Source organism: Neomonachus schauinslandi, chromosome 14 (assembly GCF_002201575.2).
Source record: "Neomonachus schauinslandi chromosome 14, ASM220157v2, whole genome shotgun sequence".
Lineage (NCBI taxonomy): Eukaryota > Metazoa > Chordata > Mammalia > Carnivora > Phocidae > Neomonachus > Neomonachus schauinslandi.
Window position 1 is genome coordinate 47,068,849 of NC_058416.1, and position 18,594 is coordinate 47,087,442.

At 42.6% G+C, this 18,594-nt stretch overlaps 1 protein-coding gene across 1 annotated transcript in view; it reads right to left on the reverse strand.

Annotated features, from left to right (window-relative positions):
• LAMA3 (laminin subunit alpha 3) overlaps window positions 1–18,594 on the reverse strand; it is a 77,529-nt gene that overhangs the window by 23,244 nt on the left and 35,691 nt on the right. The window contains 11 exon segments of the mRNA XM_021686060.2: window positions 76–215; window positions 2,463–2,603; window positions 2,993–3,016; window positions 3,018–3,111; window positions 9,307–9,437; window positions 9,814–9,933; window positions 12,666–12,810; window positions 13,616–13,749; window positions 14,183–14,345; window positions 14,498–14,649; window positions 16,713–16,883. Of these exon segments, the coding sequence (XP_021541735.2) occupies window positions 76–215; window positions 2,463–2,603; window positions 2,993–3,016; window positions 3,018–3,111; window positions 9,307–9,437; window positions 9,814–9,933; window positions 12,666–12,810; window positions 13,616–13,749; window positions 14,183–14,345; window positions 14,498–14,649; window positions 16,713–16,883 (1,415 nt within the window).

An 18,594-nucleotide genomic window follows, 5' to 3' on the forward strand; every position in this document is an offset into this window, starting at 1 on the left:
CAAAAAAGATACTAGAAAATTCCATTAAGCTAAATAAAAGTCTTAGAGCTCTGGCAAAAGTGCCATCGTACTCACCCAGAGTTGTCACTTATTACAGATACATAATGCAGTGAACCATCCGTGTACGTCTGCGGAGATCTAAAAATCGGGCTGTTGCTATCCCTGGTATTCAGTTCAATGTGACCATCTTCCAGGGAGACCTGCAGGTTCCGTGTCTGAAACCACACAGAACATACCCATCAATGTCATTAACTTCCACTGAAAGATTATGACGGTGTCGATACTGAAGTTATGATCAACACTACGGATAAGACAGGATGTTTTGGCCCAAATGTTTTGACTTCACTATTTCAATCTAAAGATTATTTTTGAATATCCTGACTCTGTGTTTATGAATATAAAAGTGTTATGCAAAGTATTTCAACACTGTTGAATCTGTCAAAAGCATCTTATGGACCTACGTCCGTAAACCTTTTTTTTTTTTAAAGATTTTATTTATTTGACACAGAGAGAGAGAGAGCACAAGCAGGAGGAAGGGCAGAGAGAGAGGGAGAAGCAGACTCCCCGCTGAGCAGGGAGCCCCATGTAGGGCTCGATCCCAGGACCCTGAGATCATGACCTGAGCTGAAGGCAGATGCCTAACTGACTGAGCCACGCAGGCACCGCCCCTTTTTTTCTTTTTTTTTTTCCATAAACCAATTTAACTTCTCCATCAATGATACAAAACAGCTAAGCCAATCTGTTGAAGTTATTTTCATCAGGATCAATTCTTTTCTGAATTAATTTTGTGATGAAGACTTGATTCATCCATTTTTTAAAATATATGATTATAGCAATGATATCTTCTCTTTAGTCATTATGAACTTTTACTTTTCTGGTCATAATTCCTAGGAAGTTCAATTTTCTGATGTCAAACTCTGCAGATCTAAATTTTGGCACGATGATTCGATTCTGTTAATTCTTAATAAAAAAAATATGTGTAGTTTTTGCAGTTGTCATTTTAATTCTGTTGATTTTTTTTTCTACCAAGTACAATTTTTGCAATTTTCAACAAGATGTGATCATTCAGTGAGCTTTTAGTCTAAAACAATTTTTATATGGCCGCCTGGGTGGCTCAGTCGGTTAAGTAGCTGACTCTTGATTTCGGCTCAGGTCACGATCTCAGGGTCCTGGGATCGAGCCCCACGTTGGGCTCTGCACTCAGTGGGGAGTCTGCTTGGGGATTCTCTCTCTCTTCTTCTCCCTCTGCTCCTCTCCCACTCATGCTCCCTCTCTCTCAAATAAATAAATCTTTAAAAAAACTAAATAAAACTATTTTTACAATGTGCGATTGTGGCCACTATCAGTTTAATTTGGTTTTTTTCAGTTGGCAATATTCATTATGAGTTGGGTAAAGGAATGCCAATTTATATGTATGACTTAGCTAACCCATTATGAAGTTGAGGGCAGTGTTCCTGGGGTATTTCTAGGATCCCTCCATTGTCTAGGAGTGATCCCCTCTTTTGCTCAGTCAACTCTTCTGCCAGTTTTTAACCATTTTGTATATTGTGTACTCTGTGCCCCTACCCTTGGCACGGGAAACAAGCACTGGGTGTCAAAAGAACTAGGTTGAAACATCCTACTTTGATAGAAAAGGCACTCTTGCAGTCAAAATGCTGACACATGTTTCTTCAGGGGGTAGTTTAAAAAAAAAAAAAAGATCTCTAAAGGCTGATGAGCAAATATATATCAAGAGAGACAAGGCCTTCTAATAGGACATCGCCACAGAGTCAGCTACTGTTCTTTCTTTCGACAAATACTAAATGTCTGTTGTGCTGGCAATCCTAAAGAAACACATCCAAGAATGTCAGTATTCTACTTCTACTTCTGTGTTAAAATCCCCCTCATTCCACAAGGGGATTTCTAAATATTAGTTGACCTCTATACCTACATGACCACACAAACGAAATCCTATGAAGCTATAAAGGGTACCTTGTCGCTCCGTTGTACATGAACAAAGAGCCAAGGACCCTATTTTCTCTCATTCCCCAGATGTAAATATTGTCCAACCAGCTACTGCTGCAAAAAAGGAATCTGAAGAGCTATCTTTTGTGGAATCAAAAAGGAATAGTGGGGACACATTTGGATTTTTTCTTAGATCTAAAACTTTAGGTTACATTATTACTTATAACAGTTATAATTCACCTTAACTCGTGAAATAAACCCAAGAAGAATGAAAATGAGTCCATGAATACATATGAATTCACCTCTGTAAAGTCTAATGTACTTTCTTAGCCTTACTTCTTTTAGGACTTGCCCCAGGATGAAGAGTAACCTCCATGGTTGAAATATGCAATGTCATTTACCGTGTGATAATGGATAAAATGCCCAACTAGTTTACCATCAAAATCTCTCTACTGTTTTTGACATCAAACTTTGAGTCAGGTTTAAGTCTTATTCAGTATTCATGCAATATTTCATACCTGTGCCTGGAGATTAAATAACATGCCACCCGGTTGAAAGGTCTGAAACCCAAAGGAGGCCTGGAATTCGTTGGGCAAAGGGAGGTCCAAATTGTTGAACCTCAATTGTCCACCCCTGGAGAATGAGGCAGATCGCACGAGCTGAAATGCAAATGTGGAATAAATTACTGGCATTGGAATGATTTGATGGCTGAAATCCAGGATCTTATCCTGTATTGCTTCACCTGAGCTGATTAATGTGGTTTCTGTTGCCTCAGGAAGGAACAGTTTCCTTTTCTGTATGAGTTGTGTGTAGAGTTGGTACTTCTTTTTTCTTACAAATGTAATATGCAAACGTGAAGGGGCTGTGTGTCTTGCAAATATGTGGGAAGTAGAAATGAACCAGTTCGCACAAATATGTGGGAAGTAGAAATGAACCGGTTTGCCATAATACTGTGTGCTACCGGAAAAACTCTAGCGCTGGTCTATAAATGACTACAGGATGGGTTGGCCAGGGAGCAGCACTGCTCTGGAAGGTTTTGAATTCTTACCTTCCAGTCTTCTGAGCATTTTTTTTGTGACTCCCACAGTGTCATTCAACCTAACAACACCGCTGGTTTTCTTCAGATTTTTCATGCAGCCTCGGAAACCAGGTGTAGAAATGTTAAACCTGATTTGGGGTACAAAAAAGGAAGAGATGTACCAGACCCGGCTTGTCTGAGAATTGGAGCTGAAACTCTGCACTGTCTGGTACTTCTCACCCATAAACGAGTATGTATTTTATGGGTATCTGTTCTCATGGGATTTCTAGAACTCTACTTTTGTGAAGCTGAGAAAATCGACTTCCTTTCTCTGTGATTCAGCATTCTCAGCTTTAAAAATGAACATAATAGTGTTGACAGAAGAATGGCCAGTGCCCTCAAAAAGTACAGTGACAAAATGTACGATATCTAATACCATAAATATTATATCGATACGTATTAATAAGTACATTATTTATTAGAGCCAAGAATGCCCTAAAAAACACTTTGCTTTTTCTCCTGTCCACTTTTAAGTTAGTTACTGTTAACTCAGTAGAAACAATCGGTTGCATTCTGGTTCTAGTCAGCGATGGAAAATGTGGCTTGGTATTTAACCAATGCCAGGCTGGAACAATGGAAAGCATTGTGAGGATTAAACAAGTTAATGCACAGGAATTGCTCAGTACCATGTGTGGCCTGTAATTGTGACCGCTCAGGAGCTGCTTCTTTTGTTTTTTTAAGATTTTATTTATTTATTTGACAGAGAGACACAGCGAGAGAGGTAACACAAGCAGGGGGAGTGGGAGAGGGAGAAGCAGGCTTCCCGCCGAGCAGGGAGCCCGACATGGGACTCGATCCCAGGACCCTGGGATCATGACCTGAGCCAAAGGCAGACGCTTAACGACTGAGCCACCCAAGTGCCCCCCAGGAGCTGTTTCTGAGAGCTGAGGGCTCTGCACCCACATTGCCTGGGTTCAAGCCCTATCCCTGCTGCTTGAGCAGGCGATGTAACTATTCTGTGACTCTGTTTCCTCCTTTCTACAATGGGAATGTGTTAATCTGTTTCATGGGGTTATTACGAATTTAAACGAGTTAGTAGTATGTGTGACACACTCACATGGTGCCTGGTACAGAGTAAGGACTCCATGTGAGATGGTGGGTTTAGTAACTCTCCCATTATGAGGAGAGTCCTGATAATGAGAGCAATTTCTTTCTACAGCAGCTCTGCCTTTGTGGCTACCTTGGCATTCTGCCCCCTACCCTCTTCTTCTTCTTCTTTTTTTTTTTTTTTTGACATTTCTCCTTTGATTTGACTTTTGGGTCTGTCTGGAGCTGACTTCCCATAAAACATTAACACAGATGAACTGCCTGGAGTCCAGGTAAATATTTGTGTTTCTTAAACAACAAGTGAAGTACGAAGGAAAACACAAAGCTGATTTCCTTATAAATCCCTAAGGCGGCTCACCTTTCTAAATGGAAAGGTATCTGCATTCATTTTTATTCAAATCATTATAAATAGTTGAGCTACAGGTAATGCGCATGAAGTTAAATTTCATTAGAAGGAAAAGGAAGACATGAATCCTCACTGGCACAGCAGCTTGAGCCTAATTATTTTATAAAGGCTTTTTGTTATTTATTATTATTATTTTCCGAGGCTTTTTGCCTCAGAAAAGAACGAAAGTTCCTATTAATTCCTGGCACTTGTCTGTTTACACATATTTTAAAACTCCATTCTCTCTTGGGTTTCCGCGTGGGTCGGAGCCCTCGCCATCCCCTGACGTCCTTCTTTCCAGATAGTCTAGGTCGAAGTTAGAAGCAAAGCAGAGGGGGGAGGGAAGGCAGCAGGCAGGTAGATATGGAGCCCTATGCTGTGTAAGGCACTGTTATTCTAGCCTCACCGTGACCCTTTGAGGGAGGTATCTTGCTCTCTAACGTCCACCGAGCTCTTACCGCGTGCCTGGTGCCTCGCCAACTCCTTGACTCGCTTTGAATCCTCACACAGCCCTGAGAGATGGGTAGCTACTCTGACCCTGTCCCAGAGGTCGCACGGGGAGGCGTGGGGGTGGTTAAGCAACTGGTCTAAGGTCATGTGGCAAGGAAGTGGCAGCTCTGGGATCTGAGGGGTCAGTGGTCCCACGAACTAGTGTGACTCAAAGTCCCTGCTCTTTACACGTACACAGTCTGTGTGCCCATAGCGCTCAGAAGAATTAGGACCCTTTCCTACAGAAGAACAGTCATCTCCAGCAGAGATGTTAAGATGGAAGATTTATTTCCGCTCTTCTCTGGGGTGTTCTGGTTACTCTGGCTCATCAGAGGGCCTAGACTTCCACGTTTGCTCCAGGATGCAAGGGCTGAACACACTTGCTGGAGGAATGGGATCGTGTAGGGGTGCAGGCCGCCGCATGGAAGGGGTAGGCACACTGAGGTGTGTATGCACACCGGGGCCGGGCCATTCACAAAGGCCCAACTGGTCCAAGCCTGTGGTAGGCAGATTTCAGAGCCATAGGAGCCAAAGGTAATCCTAAACCGTGTAAATGTCCAATAGACCCCTGACTGATTTTTACTTTTTGAATTATTTTCATTTTAATGGTTTATTGTTACACTGACACAATGGGGTAAGTCCTCAGCAAAAGTGTCCTGTTGGCTTGAGAGCCTCTGGCATTATTGGGGTGATTCTCCCTTCTCATGGGAAGCAGATAGGATTAACAGATTGTGATTTCTGACTGGAATCCTGAAAAAGTCATTCCCAGAGCTGGGCCCCCATTCCTAGAAGACACACTGTAGTGAAAGAGGAGAAAACAAGGCATCCGCAACATCTCTTGGTCAGAGCTGCTTTAGAGATTGGCTTGCTTTGCCCCAGACTAGGCTTAAGTGCTACAGTCTGTAAGGGTCTTCTCCTCATGCCGGGGTCAGAACACCTGCCCCTTTAGGAGGATTGCTTGCTTGCCCCTCAGAGCTTGGTCATGAGTGATCAGTAGGACTCCTCTCTTCCCCCCTCCGCTCCCGGTGACCCACATCAGAGGGAGTTTCCGAACTCTCTGGACCATCAAAGATGTCACCAGAAGGATGCAGCCAGGCCAGAAATAGCCATTGCTTAGCATTTTATTTGCAAGTGACTAAAAGGCCAGTGAAATCTTTTGACTGGCTTCTACCTCCTACATTTTCCATGTTCTTGTGATTTTAATAAAAAAAACAAGGTATAAACTTGCCCAGAAAAAGGAGTAATCCCTTGCTTGGAAGACTCTAGGACAGATTACTAGGAAAATTCTCTATGTACATCTATCTGTATATGCATAACTAGATCCATGTATGTATCTCTTAAATGGATAGGGATGATAAGGGAAAGAAAGGCTGAGTGCTGACTTAACTCAAGGTCACATTGCTCTTTGGTGGCTGAGCCAAAACTAGAGTGACTTCTTTTGGTTCGCACCCACTACCCTTTGCTAGGAAACCCTGGCTGACTGGCATCTGCATCATTATCTGGGGGTCTTGTGCTAACACTGCACAAATTCAAACCACTGGCCAGTGACTTCCTTGTTGCCTCCGGAAATTCCTCAGCCCACCTGCCCTAGAACCTTGACAAGCACCTCTACCTGAGCTGCATTCACCCTTTCTCCAGCCCAGACTTCTCTGCGGAGGGCCAGACCTTTTGTCCTACCGCCCTCCCTCATCTCCACCTGCTATCTCTCGGGCTCCAGGAGCTCAGCCTGTCTCAGCCTGAACCAGTCCCCCTGGCCCTCTGCTGGTGCTGTCCACCTGCCCAAGCACTGGAGCAAACCCCAGGTGTCATCCTTGAGCGCTTTCTACTTTCCTCCCCAAACCCAAGCAATCGCTCAGTAGTACCTAGCCACTGTCCTAAATATATTGAGAATCCGTTCCCTTTGCCTTATCTGCACTGCTATTTCCCTGTGACTGCCTTCATCTCTTGTCTCTGTGAAGATGCTCATCTGGTTGCTCTACCTGCCTCTGCCTTTTCCCTCTCGAATCCAATCTCTGCCCTGCACCAGTTGAATTTGATAATGTCCTTTCTCTGCTGGTGTCCCCTGAGTGACAGCTTACTGTGACTTTCAAGATCCTCTGTGTTCTGGCCCCTGCTTCCCACACCAGCCCCATGTGGTAATCCCAGCCTGCTTCACTGGTGTCCTGCAGTTCCTTGGAAGATAACACTTTCTTCAGCTCTTGGTGCTTCCCATATGTTGATTGCTCCTGTTTTTCAGGTCCAAACCAGAGGCCACGTTCCGGATGCCCCAACTGGATTAAATTCCCTCCCTGGGCCCCAGAGGACCTCGAGCTTCCCCTCTTGTCACACCCGCCACACTCTATGGTCTCCCTCCTGCTATGCTTGAGGTTCTGGCCTGTTCACCATCGCCTTCCCCACACCTGCCACACTGCCTGATGTCCCTAGATACTCAATGAGTATTTGTGTAATGAGTAAATAAACGGGAACCTCAGATGGACACAGTAGTGCTGACTTCCTTAAGTTAATCTATTTTATCACATTTAATTGAATAAAATCAAGATTATTGCTCATTCACAACAGCAATTCATGGTTGAATTGATATGATATTGATGATATTAAATATGAATACCACCTCTTTGGTTCTCAATTTCTTCATCTATCAAGGTCAGCGGTTATGTCCCATGCAAGGTCCTTTCTAGTTCAAAAAAAATCTAAGGAATTCACTCCCAAACTCTATTAAAGTGCTGAGCTTTCCCATCTGCATTTTTGTCTTTGAGGGCAACCTTAAGAACTTTAAAACAAATATTAGTTCGTCTTTACTATAGATGGACAGATGCCCAAATACATAAGGATTCTTGAAGACAGACTACCTTTGCACAACACCTTATAAATCACATCTAGTACTCCTTCCAACTGATTTATAAATTAGAAAAAGAGTTAACTAGCCTGAGATCTCATATAAGAATAATCACAATCGGGCACCTGCGTGGCTCAATCATTAAGCATCTGCCTTCGGCTCAGGTCATAATCCCAGGGTCCTGGGATCGAGCCCCACCTCCCTGCTCCATGGGAAGCCTGCTTCTCCCTCTCCCACTCCCCCAGCTTGTGTTCCCTCTCTCACTGTGTCTCTCTCTGTCAAATAAATAAAATCTTAAAAATAAAAAAAGAATAATCACAATCAAACAATGTGGAAGTGCTCTTCACTCAGTCACAAGTCTGTACTAACCCTTCCGGAAAATCTTCTTTCCACACATTATCATCAGCTGTTAAAAAGCCTTTTTGGAGGATTCAAACACATTTAAATGTAAAAGTTATTTTTAAGTGCATTCTTGAAGTGGTGTTGTTTTTTTCTCATTCACATTAGGCTTCACTTCCTTTCCAATTAACTTAATTCATCCGTGTATTCATTATCCAAGAAACAGTTATGCACCTGTTCCTTACTTGATAACACATAAGGGGCAGGTAATGCAGACACGCCTTACATTCTAGAGACAGTTCCTGAAGGCAGCAACCCCAACTTTCAGTGCCCAGTGCTGCTTGTCAGGCCATAGAACTGCCTGCGCTCTCCTATGCTACCATTAGGGACCCCAGGGCCACAGCTTCCCTTCTTATCAGCAGCACTGTCAACACTAACCATATTCCCTATAGTTTCTCTCTTCCCGAGAATGACACTCGGGGGTGACCCAAGGTTCCCTCACTCTTCTTCTTTCAGTGGCCAGTCCCATAATCCAGTGTTTACAACATATTTGACTCTGTTGGCTATGACTGTGAATACTGAAAAGTTAAACTTTTTGTGTTTGTTTTTTGCTAAATTTTATTTTATTTTATTTTATTATTTTTTTCTTTTTTTTTTTTTAAGATTTTATTTATTTATTTGAGAGAGAGAGAGAGAATGAGAGACAGAGAGCATGAGAGGGAGGAGGGTCAGAGGGAGAAGCAGACTCCCTGCCGAGCAGGGAGCCCGATGCGGGACTCGATCCCGGGACTCCAGGATCATGACCTGAGCCGAAGGCAGTCGCTTAACCAACTGAGCCACCCAGGTGCCCCTTATTTTATTTTTTTTTAAGATTTTCTATTTATTTATTTGACACAGAGAGAATGAGAGAGAGACAGAGAGACAGAGAGCAAGCACAAGCAGGGGGAATGGCAGGCAGGGGAGAAGCAGGCTCCTGACTGAGCAGGGAGCCCAATGAGGGACTCGATCCCAGGACCCCGGATCATGACCTGAGCTGAAGGCAGACGCTTAACTGACTGAGCCACCCAGGCGCCCTTCTTGCTGGATTTTAAAAAGTCAAACTAATCAGTAGCAATTGTAACCATTATCACTCAGAGAGGTAATCTGCTTGTTTGTTTTTTAAAAAAAACCCAAAAAACATCATCTTACCTTTCCCTGATTGAAATTGGAATTCCTCCCAGATAATATGTGCTGAAATCAAATATGTCACCATCAATTATGCTGTTATAAAAATCCACACTTATCCTCAATTTTTGGGTTTTTTTGATTATGATCTGTATCTAAAATAAATGAGAGATGAGTCAGTAAGCCATGGGGAATTAAAGAATCCTATTCAGCATGGGTCAGAGCTATTATGTTTTTATTTCCTTCAGATTGATTATATATGTGGTAGGAAGACTTTGAGCAGTAGCACTTCTGGATAAAAATATAATATTAAAACATTTTAATAGAAATGTTTGCATTTGAAATTAATCATGTTTTATACATGCCATATATATATTTCACGCCCAGGTACTCAGATTTTGAAAGGAGGTATCCCTCCTCCTTTAACAACTCTAAGTTAGTCTGGTAATAGAAAAATGTTTTGGGCACTGACTTAATTTTAAAGGACCGAGAATATTTAATAATTCACGCGAACAGACTGAAAGGACATACCGAATGGTCTTTTCCATTGTTGACAACCTGTGTAACTTCTTTTTCTTTCGGTGGCTCTGAATTCAGTTTGTATCGCACCAGGAGCTTGCCATCTTCTATATTTAGAGATATGAAGCGATCCTAGGGCATGGAAACAATGTAGATTTACCAGGAGATTCCCCCAAAGAAGACCTAGAGGCCTGGAACTCAAATTACTCTCAAGTCACAAACTGCTCTCAGCTGCAGCCCCCTCCTCAGTTAACAGGGACAACAGTGCTGTAATATCCACCTGCCAGATTGGGCATGATGTGTAAATATTCTAAGTCGTGTTCAACATCATGCTCAGTGGCCGGCACACAGGAAAGACGCAATAAATGCAGCTATGATCACAATTTTGTTTCATACAATCCATAACCAGCATGCACAAATGGGAAGGGAAAAGATACAGGTCATTAGTACCATTTGAAAAGATGACCGCTTTGTACCTTCTCCCACTTTTGGAGAGTGGTATGGTCTTTGTGAAACCCCCGACATTTGCCCCCCTCTGCTCGCTGACTGCTTGCTGTCTCAGCCTCATTTGCTGGCTTATCCCCCCTCCAGCCCCCCTCCTTCCATTCGAATGTGGAGGGTTCTTCGAGGGCCCGCAAAGACCTCTTCTTCCCTCCTACCCTCTCTTTGCTTCAAAGTCACGGTCACTTTTGTAGCCCCAGTGCAGGTGTGTGCCCATGAAACCCAGATGCTTCTCTCCAGCCTAGACGTGTCTTCTCGGGGCCAGGCCCGCACATCCGGTAACCTTATTGTTACTGCGGGTGACTCGTGGATCCCTCAAATTTGAATACCACAAGCAGGGCTTGAGATCTACATGCCCCTCAGCTGCCAAGCCTGTCTCTCCGCCCTTCCCATTGCTCTCTTTCCTCCTTTTTCTCTCTCACCAGTAAGCACCTTGCTGAGCCAGCCACAAACCTACCAGGAGTCACTCTTAAACGTTCCCTCCTCTCCCTTCTTATCAAATCTTGTCAGTTACCCCATTTTTTAACTCTCTTTGTTTCGTGCCACCCAGGGTCAGCTACGCTTGTTTAGTCAGACTACACAGCAATAATGCCCCGTCCCCCCCGTCCCCTCCTGAACCCACTTGCCACTTTGCAGCCAGAGTGCTCTGTGGGAAAGGCCAGTGCGAGCTCATTACCCTCCTTTGCTCTCAGGGGGAAGCCCCGGCTCCCCCGTACATGTTGTGGGGCTCTGATCACTCCTTCAGCTTCTTCTGCCTCTCCTTGCCCCAGCCACACGGGCCACCATTTTGTCCCTGAGCACTCCCTGCCCTTCCCACTTCCAGGCCTTCTTTATGCCCCTCTCCCCACAGCGATCACCCCTCTGCCCTGTCCCCTCCAAATGCTGACCCTCCCTCCGGGTCCCAGATTACCCAGACTTTGCTCAAGTCTTTTATACATCTTCATTCACCCCAAACTTTCCCTCTATACCACTCATGGCCATTGTGATGAATTAATTAACCAATTAATGAATATAGCTTTGTGAAATATTTGTCTTCCCCTCTAGACTAGAAGGTCCTTGAGGACAGCAACAGCTTGTAACTGCATCCCTATCCCTGGATAAAGCACATACCTGAAGCAGGTCTTTCCTTAGTAGAAAGATACACTGAGGAATTTCTGATATAGGGCTTAAAGGCTTATTCTTCCACAGTTCCCTAATGACAAGAAGACCTCTCTTTGACATCTACAGACAGAACCCTTACTTAAAAGTAACATCACTCCTTATCTGGATCCTAAATCTTGTCCTTGGGAGGCAGTTAGGGTTCACCACACTCAACAACAGAGTCACATCAGCTCACTGAGTCATGAGCCACTCTGCCTAATAACAGTGCTCAAAATAATTTTCTCTTATCTGGCTACTAATGGAGTTCCATAAATTTTCTTCTAATATGAGTAGTACTTCTGGTTCTTGGTCTCCAAAATGTAGTACAAGGAAGACCTTGTTTTGGAAACAACCCCCTTGCCCTGAAGATGCTGTGTGACTTCTTGGCTCCTTGCATGCTGTCGGCAGGTCAGGACCTTCCCAAATCCTCAGAACTGGTTCAGCCTTGGAATCTCCCAGAGGGTCAAGACCAGCCCCAGAGAGGAGACTTGGATCAGGTCTCTGTCCCCACCCTGCAGGTAGAAGGGGTTGGTCAAATCCCAAGCTCTGTGTCAATGCCGTGTTCTCAGACAAAGATCCACACTTCTCCAGAAATGCTACCTGTAGAGCGACCACAGAAGGCCCTGCGCCCAGGAGCGGCCGCCCCAGGCCCGTCTCCCGGCAGGCCCTGCGCCCAGGAGCGGCCGCCCCAGGCCCTTCTCCCAGCAGACGGCGCTGACCATTACTTGTAGAGTCACTTTGGATTTCTCCAAACTAGACTTAAGAATGGCCTCCAGAAACTTCAGTGGCTTGAAAACTCAGAAGCTTCCAGGTCTTGGAAAGCCAAGGATCAGGTGGAAAAGACATAATTCCACAGAGCCTGGCAAAAGTCGGACCAAGATGCAAACAGCAGGAAGTCAAACAGTCTGACTCTCAGAGACCCTGGGAGGTGGTCACGTGATTTCAGGCCGACTAAGTATATTATCAGGCAAGCCATGGTTTTCAAAGAATAAAACTGACAATGACATGTTTGGGTGGCATGTTCTCAAATTCCCAATTACTTGCCTCATTAAAACACACATTCCCATAGCCAAAGAAAGCAGAATTGGGCCAAGAGAAAAGATGTAGGTAATATTTGAACACTTTTTCAGACCTAGTTAATTATTTATAATAACCCAGTTACCCCAAAGTTGCTTAATTGAATGGACATACTTGGTACTATTTGGATGTTTGTTATAGAATACCTTGTTTTCTGCAAAGAACAGCAGTCCTCTATCCACAGTGGTCTGAATTGTCTGTCCAAAGGTTGGGATGGGAGCATTTGGTTGAGTTGGAATTCGAGCATAGCCTGTACCTTCAAAATAATTTTTGTCTGACTCTTCCTTTCTCCTGTCAACATCAATGATCACACGTTAGAACACAGCAGCAAATGACCACCACTCAAGTGCGCTTATTAATACAAGATGCTGCTATCTGAAAAACAGAGCAAAGCCCATGCAATGTAGCTGTCATGATTTTGTTCAAGAAAAGGAAACATCTTTAAAAGGTTAAAATAGCCAACCATTTCTGCTGGATGTGCTCTTATGCTCTATGATAATCAAACCCTAGCTCAAAAAAGATAATAGTTAAGAGTCCCCTTTGGAAATATCTACTTAGGAAGATGTAGCCTAGCTATTAACTTGAAATAGAATTTTATTCTGAGTAATAGTTTGTCCAAATCCTTTTAACTACAGGGAAGGTCAGGAGCTTAAGACAGCAATTTCCAAATAGGTCCAGCTGCCAGAGTACCTAGAAAGTTATGGTACATTTCATGGACTAATATTTTTTTTTTGAAACTTACAGTAAATATGTAACTTTGTGCCTGAATCAGGTACCATCTAATATTGAATATTTGGGGGTAGGAAGCACCAAAAATTTAAGAAAGATTCATATTTTTCAAAATTGAGAAAACTCTTATCAATCTAATATTTTATACAAATGAGGAAATTTTAGGGGTGGACTAGGAGTATTGCATGCAGTCATAATTTAAGATCTACTGGCCCAAAGCTATCAGTGACACCAAAATCACATCTCATCGGCTCATCCCTTTATTATATGTAATATAACTGCAAGTTACCAAAAATCACAGTTACAGAGACACTGGTCCCTGGTTGTTTCGTTGTTGTTGTTGTTATTTGTTTTGTTTTGTTTTTACCTTCTACAAGGCTCTACTTCAGTTGTGTTGAGATTGAAAGTTTTTTTGAAGTTGTACAAGCTCAGGACATTTTCATTGAGGTCATCTAATTCAATACAACCTTTGTATGAAGGCAACCCCAGTCTAGCAGGAAGCTGAAAAAATGAAACAAAAAATCTAATTCAACAAAGGACACTGATCAGGCTGGGCAAGAAATAGTATGAATCCATCACTTTTAACTGTCATTGTAGCATAGGGATTAAGAATGTGGACCCTGGAGCCAGAGACCCTGGCTTTGCTATTTACCAGCTGTCTGACTTGGGACAAGTTATTAAACTGCTCTGTCTCAGTTTCTTCATCCATGAAATGGGAATGGTAATGATGCCTATTTAAATTCATATACTTAAGTCTAGATCACTGCACATAGGAAGTACTCAAAAACTGTTAGTTTTTATCACTGGATATGCTTTAAGAATATATAGTTAAATCCATCTTATATATAATGGATAATTGAAATAGAGACCTGAGGTTCTTATGCCAAATTCAAATGTAAATATTTTCACTCAGTGAAATGACATTCACACTTACTCTAAAGTCAGGTGGGTAACCTCCAACATAAAATACAACATTTTCAGGATCCAGATTGAGGAGCGTGTGGCTGTTTCCACCACCCATTTCATGGAATTGGGGTGTTCCGGGTTTACTGGATGTGGCTTTTTTGGTGTAATTTAGACTTGCAAACTGATAAATTCTGTTTAAAAATAAAGTTATATTTAAAAATTATACAAACATCGAAGAAGTCAAAGCCAACATACTGAAAATGGGGTTTAGCAGCACATACATTGGGGAGTTTGGTGAGTGTGGGTCAGATTAATAAAGAGCAGAGGTCAATGGGACTTTTACCTCTGAAATTTCACCCGGTCCATTACTGCCTCCTGAGTGTCGCTCTTGGTCACGCTCTGGTCCACTTGGAGTTCAGACTCCTGGTCTCCCAGGTTGTAAACACACGTGAGCTTGCCGTCTACAACTGCCATGCCGATGTAGTCCCCGGAGGCCTAGAGACATCAAGGCCACTTCAGAGCACTTCGAACACACCCTGGTCCTCTCAACTTCCCATCCCAAGAGAGTGCATTTCAAATAACTAACGGGTTTTACACAATAACCCTTGGGCAGACAGAATAAATGAGGTACCTCCTTGTACAGAACAATACAGACAGAACACTTAATAATGTCTGCACTGTCTTCTCTCTAAATCATTGCACTCATGGATTCACTCCCCCATTTGCTCAATCTGCAAATATTTGCCAAGCACTTGCCATAAAGATGAACCAGATACAGACTCAGGTCTCCATTGGATTTTAGTCTAGAAATAAGCCATTTTTGTTCTCCCTGTACCATATAATGATCTCTTAACACTTTGCACATGGCTTTGTTATAATACCTAGAACCCTCTGTTATCACGGTCAGCTACATATGTATCTTTCTTTGTTAGAATACCAGCACCTGAAAGTACATATGAAGTTTTAAAATTGTGGTAAAATATACATAACATGAAATTTACATTCAAGAAACACATTTTTGTGTATCATAAATACAGTGTTAGTGCCTTGTAGGTAGATGGTATAAAATTGTTGAAGGAATAAAGTAATGTGCCTTTTGTCAAGATACAAAGCAGAAAGTCATGTCATAAGAAAGCTACAAATAAAGTACCAACACTTTAAAGCATTAGAGAGTGATTAATAATAATGTCAATTTTAGGAATCTTTAAACACCTACATGCACTAATCACAGCGAATTACTTCCTAACTGACCAGAATTTTCCAGAACCATGTTGCAGACATTTTTTTCCCAGCCATTATATCCTAACCCAGCCAGCGATTACTTTTTCCTCTGACACTTAAGTTGAAAAAAATATATTTTAAGAGGAGGGACTAAGGGCTAAAATGAACTGTTCAAGAGGTGCCAGGGTGGCTCAGTCGGTTGAGCATTGGATTCTTGGTTTTGGCTCAGGTCGTGATTTCAGGGTTATGAGATCAAGCCCTGTGTCGGGCTCTGCGCTGGGCATGGAGCCTGCTTAAGATTCTTTCTCTCCCTCTTCCTCTGCCCCACCCCACTGCTTGCTCTCTAAGAAAAAAGAAAAAAAAATGAACTGTTCAAAATGCCTGTAACAGTAGTGATTTAAAGAACTTAGAATTAGAAAGAGATAGGGCAACTGCATGCCTTATTAATTAGTCAGAAGAGGCTTCATTTCACTCCAGTTCTCACCCACAGATGGTCCCATCCCTGCCGACTTGAGGAAGAGTCTGCAGCTGGGCATTCTGAGGAGGAGGGCAGGGTCACGATTTTGTGAGAAAGAACCACTGATGATTTCCATGAAGCCTTGATATTGCTGCCCTGGTTGTTTAGGGAGGGGTGCTGAACTTTAACTCCTGGTGTGCATGTGCTCACATGTGTCATGTGCTAAGCCCATTGGGCAAGGTCTCTCCATCAGATAAGGCCAACAGAGAACAATTTGCAATTGATGGGTGGCCCCTTGGGATGCCATCAGAGGTGGTGGAGTCTGCTGACATATTGGTGGGATTTCTTCCTGCTGTGCCAATGGCAAGGACACACTTGTGACATGTATCTCAAAAACCATATTCTTTTGGGCCACAATTCAACCCACAAATAGTGGAATTCCCCAAGGTGATGGTAGCATGAGCACCCCAACAGCGTTCCAGGGGAAGCCTGCTGCTGTGTCATGAGGACACTTAACAGCCCTATGGAGAGGACCATGTGGCATGAAAAATGCCTCCTACCAACAACCAGCACTAACTTACAAGGCATGTGAGTGAGCCAAACTGAGAGCAAATCTCCAGCCCCAGTCGAGCCTTCAGATGACTGCAGCCCTAGCCAACATCTTGACAGACAGCTCATGAGATCCCCTGAATCAGAACCATCTGGCTAAGCCACTCTTGAACACTGCACCATAGAAACAGTGTGAAATAATAAATATTTACTGTTGCTTTGGGCCACTAAGTTTGGTGGTCATGCAGCAAATACAGAACCAATATTAAAAAAAAAAAAAAAAAAAAAAAATCCCCAAACCAAACAAGAGAAATGTCAAAGCGATACCTACATCTTTATTTCCAAGGTACATCACAAACATATTCTCAGTCCTCCCATATTCTCTTGATTCAGGTCTTTGGAGAAACAAAGAAAGAGATGTGTATCCTTTCAAATCTTCTAGGTCATTTGGCAGCCGGACTTCAACTCCAGATTTACCATTGAACCTCATGGGGACAGCAACCTGTAAGGGAAAAGATCTAGGTCATTAAAGATTCTTCTGTGAGGAAAGGGGGTGTGCTCAGAGGGACAACCGGGGATTCTGCCACAACTCCTTTCATCTCTATGTCAGCATTTCCCAGTTGTTATGATAAAGAGCAAAGGAGTGTGTGTGTCTCCTAGGTCTGGGTTATAAACTCATGAAGCTGTTTCAGGAGCTGAGTAGTAAAGCATTCATGTTCTTCCTGTTTACCAGCCAGGGGTCTTTGAGAAGTGCATCTAATTCTCTGCACCAGAAATGATAATCATTATTATAATCATAGTTACAACCCTAGGAGGTTTTTGTACGGGTGACCTAACATGTATGGAAGCACTTAGCATGGCGCCTGACAAGTTGTACATATATAATACATCAAAAATATTTTTTAAACAAATTCTTTAAGGAATCATTCCCCATTAATATATTACATGTTATGGTTGTATTTATTATAGGCATTCAGTCCTTAAAAACGAGTGCATCAGGGCTCTCTAAAACAGTGCTTCTTAAACTCAGTGGGTGAAGGACCATTTTTTCCCCTCTCTAATCTGCCCTGGACCAATACTTTTGTAAATACATTAAAAATCAAATTATTAGAAAAATGAAATAAATAAGGTGTGCAAAATACATGCCTACTATCCCATGCTTGAATTTTGAGGCAATTCAAATTATTGAAAGTTTTTAGACATATACATTCAACTTTATATTTACATATAATGGACCAGTAACAAAATTTCTCTGACTAGTGCTGGTCTGTGGACCAACTTGGGTAGATGGTATTCAAACACAGAAAATAAATGTTCCTTAATAATCTAAAGAATAACACTCCTGGAATGATACTTACACCAACTATATTTTATCTATCAAACTTTAAATATTTATGGAAAACCTGGTTTATGCAAGGTATTATGTTGGAGTGGGGTACTTAGCGATGGTGTGGGCTGTCATTTCTCGAACGTACTTGTGACTGAGCACCCCTCACCCATTTTACAGGCTCATTTTATTCCTCTTTCTCTACTCCCCTCCACCCTCCAGTCTACCCAACCACATCCTGAGTCTTTCCTGGCATGCCCTTTGTCAAAACCTGGAAAACTCTCAGTCTTTTTAATTAAGAAGCCATCTCATGTATACATAAAAAGAATGGAGAATATACCTGTATATTCATTACATTCCTAAGAAATTAAACATGAGTGGTATAATAGAAGCTCCTTGCATATCTCACCTTGTCCCCATTCCTCTCTCTCATCTCAGAGGCCACCACTACCCTGGATTTAGATTCCCATGCACGGTCCACACATGTTGCAATATTTTTACTAAAATGTTGGGGCACCTGGGTGGCTCAGTTGGTTAAGCGACTGCCTTCGGCTCAGGTCATGATCCTGGAGTCCCAGGATCGAGTCCCACATCGGGCTCCCTGCTCAGCAGGGAGTCTGCTTCTCCCTCTGACCCTCCACCCTCTCATGTGCTCTCTCTTTCTCTCATTCTCGCTCTCTCAAATGAATAAATAAATAAAATCTTTAAAAAAAAAATATTTTTACTAAAATGCATCTATCTATAAACTGTAATTAGTTTTATTACTCATGTTTTAAATACTTTAATATAAATGGTGTCTCTACATATCCATCTACAACTTGCTTTCTTGGCCTCACTCTGTTTGTAGATTTATCTGTATTGACACATCTGCTGGCTCCAGCTCATT